Genomic DNA, 5747 nt, shown 5'->3' on the forward strand with positions numbered 1-5747 from the left:
CTTCAGGGCTGATGTAATTTTAAACAGCATTCAGTTATACTGAAAAGACCAAAGAACTCACTCTGAAGTGGAATATCCCTGCATAATCTTTACCAAATGACTGGTCAGCTGGCATGACCTGGTCCACGATGTCCTTCTGAAATGTTAAAGCCCCAACCGAAGCTAGAAACCAGCAGTTTCCTAAAAAAAAATTTGCAAAACTAATGTTTCAGTGATTTGACCAAATGTGTTTATGCCTACTGGTATAGAAATACATAAATAAACATACCTAAATAAGATCCTTGGGAGTAGTCAAACCTGGACACCCCCTGTACAATGAGCTGAGGGTCTGACACTATTTTCTAAAAAAAAATAAAAATACAGTGAAACTTGGCCCAAAGATTTGGCAATAACAGAAGACATTTAAATTCATATATTGCCCTCTGGGTCTTCTCTCAAGACACTTTTGTCTTGTCTTCCCACAATTGTAAATCAAAAATGCTGAGAAATGTCACAGATGAACCTGTTCTGACAAGCCCGAGACATTCTGCTGTACTCTGACAATGATTCTTTCAAACTAGTTACTGAAGGACTGAAGATGAAAAGTGAATACAGGTAACTCACTGATGGTCTCAACCACTCGATTTGGTTCAGATCTAATTTAAGTTTCTTCTGTGGGTCAATGGAGCTGCCGTCTGGAGGGAACTGTTCATCAACAAATCTTGTTTTATTGGCGAAGCAGCTTTTCTTTAACTGCTGGTAGTCCTGATCCAAGAATTTCACAGGGTCGTCGAGAGTGCCCGTGTTTTCATTTGCGGCGGATTCATTCTTGGCTTTCTTGATTACACGAGGTGGAGGCATTTTTTCAGTTGCAAAAGTCTGTTTTTCAGGATATACTGTAATAAAGAACAGATGAAGGTGTCGCGTTTGGTGATATGTGATGTGTTTTGCTTTCGAAGACCTAAAAGAGACTCTATACTTGTTTGACTAGTTTGAGATTGTAATCTCACCCCGTTGAAAAATATATATCTTGATAAGTTATTCAGAGACATAAAATATAGTGGATAAACTCAGTTTTGAAGATATAGTATATTTTACCTTCAAGAATAACAACTCACCTGAAAGAGCAGTCTTCTCCTACTAGCTTTGATTGCTGTCTTTGTTCTGCCCTAGGCTCTGGAATTCTGCGTTCACATTGAATGATGTTTTCAGGAAGTGTGCAGTGCTTTGTTTTGCACAGTACGTCACTGCAAAGGTATACCTTCGCGCAAAACATTCCAAATTCCTCCCACCACTGTTGTGTAATTGCTTAACAGTAAAATGTACAGACTTAACTCAATATGCAACTAAAAAAAATCTATATAGGCAAATAAAAGCAGTTTGAATCTCAAATGTCTCATAATTAGCATGGAATGAAAAGCCAATGTTTATATAATTGATCATTAATAAATAAAATGCATTTGGTTGGTCTTTAAAACTGTTAAAATTATATATGATATCATGAAAATACAGAAACCCAAGATACTGATCTCTTCATAATCCTAATTTTGAGGCTTAAGATAAAACCATAATCCACCTATCGATTATTTGAAATTAATATTTTACTTTATTTTGTCTATATTTGTTGCAGAAGAGGGGATGTCATGCATGATCAGGTTTTCTATGGGAATTCTTGAGAACATAAGACAAACAACATAAAATTATGTGACAGTTATAACAATGCTATAAACCCATTGTGGGTTATATTTGTGGTTTGGTTTCTTTCGTTGATTTTTTTTTTGTGTTGTACATAACAGGTTATGTAAGTGACTGTAAGTTATGTAAGTCACTGAGGTGTTTCACCAGCATTGTGGCTTATGCAGAAAACTGAGAGAAGTCCATTTTTGCTCGGAGATCATCTATTGCTCCCGACTGAACTGATATGCTTCCAAGACAACTGCTCTACCCACAGTCACCACACAAAAATAAAAAACGACATTACACCAACTTCCAAAAGGAAACCAAGCTGTTACACCTAACAAGAGAACACAGATACTAATCAAAATTCTCCAACATCACAAAACAAAGCACTTCCAAAATATGTCGAAAACACAGGAAAAGTCTATTTTTATTATGTTTTTTCACTAACGTTTTGCAATAATGTGACAAGACAATAAAATAACTAATACAAGATCAATGCACTGGTGTCTTTCCATTCAACTGGTGTCCCACTGATTGTTCCCTGACAATGATTTTATACAATGCCATGACAGATTTTTAATTCTTCTTATGAGACCCACTCTTTGTGGAGATGGACAGCATGAATTCTGCAGACTCGTTAGGATTAAAAGTGGATGGTACAATGAGATACTCTCCTGGTTCAAGCTTGAATAATTTCATCACAAGTCTCACTTGGGTAAATTTTTCGGTAGCTTCCACAGGGTGTTTATTATAGAAGAACTTGGCTGGGAACTTCTCCTCTTTCATCTAAAAGGGAAGGAAAAATAAACTTGTATTTAAGCAACCACTTTATTTAAAGATACATACACTTAACCGAATAATTAAATTGATGAATGTATTTGAATTTACTTGCCTCTGGTGGTATCTGTTAGAAAATAGAATAATAACACACCATTAATAAGTGAAAACAAAAATAGCCGTATGCTTTGACCTTTGACAATACTGACCAGATAAACGCTGAAGCCAATGGAGAAGTTAGAAACAAGACTTCTGTATCTGTTCTCATGGAGCTGCATGAGGGACACCAGAATGTTTTCAGGACACTGGCCACTGGCACATTCCTCATCAAGCTGCTCAATCCTTATTCGAAACTGAGGGTTTGTCCAGAAAGTCTCTAAAACATCCAAAGAATCAGGCCTTTGTGTTACACATATACACACTAAATCACCATAAGTATATAGACACCCAAACATGTTTCATAATAAGGCCCTCAACACATTTAGATTTCACTCAATCGTCACTTGCCCTCACTATAGACATTAAATACCTTTATTCCTGGGACGGCCACCAGCTGTAGTTCCAACATCCCAGCTGCTATAATAGCATGTGGAAGTCCAGCTGTATTTAGAGGAACTGTTCAGAAAATCAGGACTGAGGCAGCAAATAGTAATATCCTTGAAGTTTGCAATGAAGTCCTCCATTGACATCCTACAGTAAAATATGTGTTACTGAAAAATGTTTAATGAAAGATCAGTCTGAAAGTACAATCAATGCCCACCAGAACTCCCCATCAATGGCCGAAGAAAGACAGTTGGATTGGTCACTTTCACTCACGTTGTTCCACAATAATGACCTGAAAGTTAAAAAAGCATACACAATAATAGATTGGGTTTTGTTATAGCACAATAACGTTGGTTGTGTAGAGATATCAATTGAGTGGTGTGAATGAAAATATATATTCTCTACTAGGGATATAGCACTGAAAATAAAATTATACTGAATATATACTTATATAAAAAAATTAATAGCAAAAGATAACAATTACACAACAAGAATTGATAGACTGAGACTTAGCTTACGCAAGTGTCAACTTTAATATTTTAATATTTCTATAATTTTTAATTTCTTTTTTTTTTTAACAGATGCAATGTTTTACATGTTTACATGCTTAAATTTTTCCTGAATGTGTTATATTTGTGCTTTTGTTCTTTCCCCTCACCAAAACAATTATGTAATTTCCTAGAAGGTGACGTCACTAAAGAACTGTCTTTTGTTCATGAAAGGGACAGCCTATTACAAAAGACTGACAAAGACAACCTGTTAAACAAAAGACAACAACAACTGGCTTTTGTTGACAGGTGGCGATATGAATGACAGTGACCGTTGGTAAACGCCTTCTAACAGGACTGTAACTCCATATTGGAGTTTTATATTGGGTAAAACCATTCTAAACTGATTACCAAGTATTAATTAGTATACATTTCATTAAAAATATCTTAATCTGTGCTCGAAAGATAAACGAATGAATTACAGGTTGTGATTGGTGAGTTTCTTACTTGTCACTCCAGGCACCGTTCCACTCGCCTTTTCCCCAAGGGTTCAACACTCTCACCAGCCTCACCGGCTCTCCTTGGGATGTTAGCTGCCAAATTTACATATACGTTCAATTCAAAATTCTTATAATGAAAGTCTATGAACCATTAATGTGGGCTTAGCCATCATTTGCCTCTTCCCAACAGCTCTAGGATTATTAGCTGTTAAAGAAGGTTCAAACACTTACTGATGCTCTGGAAGGAAAAGTGATGCATTAAAAAGCCAGGGGTAGAAAACCTTGTGAATTTGTATGAATTGACTTTTAATGGTTAGGAATTAAGTTGATTTGTACTAACATCTACTATACCCAAATTGATGGGCTAGTTGAACAAGTTAGGACTTGGGATGTGCCTTAAGCTCTTGTTATTCACAGTCAAGCTTCTCCTATTTCACTTACCACTCACCTAATTGCATGACAATTAAGTGACATTCTGTACAAACTTACCTTGAAAACCCCTGTCACTGTATATGCATGGCCTTGAACAATGCCATTGGGTAATATTGGGTTTCCAGGGGTATCCTGATATGAAATGAAAAAAGAAAATAGTAATGACACAATGCATAATCAGTTCTCTGCATTGTTACTGCTGTTTATATTTACTGCTTACCCCATGAGAAGTGCTGCAGCCCATAAGGGCCTTTGCATTGACCGCACGGTCCATCAGGCTCCACAAATCAGTAGAAGTTTGATTCAGTTTGAAGTACACGTGGACACCACCGGTGAAGTCCAGCAGAGCCTCCGATACACAACCAGCTTGCATGTCAGCATAGGAGCCGCACACCCTGTAAGAGGCATTGCAAACATGCTTATAGCAGTGTTACAGAGTGCTACATATCATATCATATCATAAACTCTTTTACTTAATGGTAAAATCTTATTTTTGTGTTCAATTAAACTTTTAATATATAAACATGGTCACGTACTTGGCATAAGCTTTCTCCAGTAAGGCAGGCCAAAACTCATTAGATGTTTTTGAATGAACAAAAATGAGTTTTCCTTTGACCGTTGGTAGTCTGTCATCAATGACAACATCAATCCATTTCCCAAACCGCCAGAACTAGAAAATGTGAAATTTGAAGAACATAAGGCTTAATGGCTGACACGAGATTTTAGAATTTGTAATCAATTTATGTTGAAAAAGACCAAAGAACTCACTCTGAAGTGGAATATCCCTGCATAATCTTTACCAAATGACTGGTCAGCTGGCATGACCTGGTCCACGATGTCCTTCTGAAATGTTAAAGCCCCAACCGAAGCTAGAAACCAGCAGTTTCCTGAGGAAAATGCAAAAACATCTTTCAATAAGCTGATCAATTCTTTTATATATTGTATCATTTAAAACCCAGTGATTACTGGAGATATTTTAAGATAAATACACAATGAAACATACCTAAATAAGATCCTTGGGAGTAGTCAAACCTGGACACCCCCTGTACAATGAGCTGAGGGTCTGACACTATTTTCTAAAGAAAGGAAATAAATTAAACAATATTTGGACTATAGATTTATGAATACCGTAGAAAGACATTTTCTCTTAAAAATGTATGTTAGGTCTGCTTTCATGACACTTGAGATCGTCAACCAAATAGTGAACGTGTTTTGACAAGCCCTGACAAGAGACATTTTTGCAACATTTAATGGCAGGTTATTTTCAGCACTTTCAATCAATAATGCCTATGTATTTTGAGATCTTTTTTTTAAGTTACTGAAAGGTAGAAAGTCAGTACAGGTAACT

The 5747-nt window shown here is 36.3% G+C and overlaps 2 protein-coding genes across 2 annotated transcripts; both read right to left on the bottom strand.

The window, feature by feature from the left end:
- Positions 1-61: 61 nt before the first annotated feature.
- Positions 62-1234, bottom strand: LOC122333685 (calpain-1 catalytic subunit-like; the record flags this gene model as incomplete). The annotated part of the gene is made up of 4 exons (XM_043231385.1): positions 1098-1234; positions 604-875; positions 269-341; positions 62-180 (listed from the first exon to the last, which is right to left on the bottom strand). Coding segments are annotated over exons 2-4 (429 nt in total), but the record flags the coding sequence as incomplete, so codon positions are not given.
- An 823-nt stretch (positions 1235-2057) lies between these two features.
- Positions 2058-5475, bottom strand: LOC122333684 (calpain-1 catalytic subunit-like; the record flags this gene model as incomplete). Its single annotated transcript, XM_043231383.1, has 11 exons — positions 2058-2445; positions 2552-2563; positions 2646-2812; positions 2966-3126; positions 3197-3271; positions 3975-4060; positions 4457-4531; positions 4620-4794; positions 4936-5069; positions 5168-5286; positions 5403-5475. Coding segments are annotated over 11 exons (1287 nt in total), but the record flags the coding sequence as incomplete, so codon positions are not given.
- Positions 5476-5747: the final 272 nt, after the last annotated feature.

This window comes from Puntigrus tetrazona, unplaced genomic scaffold (assembly GCF_018831695.1).
Source record: "Puntigrus tetrazona isolate hp1 unplaced genomic scaffold, ASM1883169v1 S000000356, whole genome shotgun sequence".
NCBI lineage: Eukaryota > Metazoa > Chordata > Actinopteri > Cypriniformes > Cyprinidae > Puntigrus > Puntigrus tetrazona.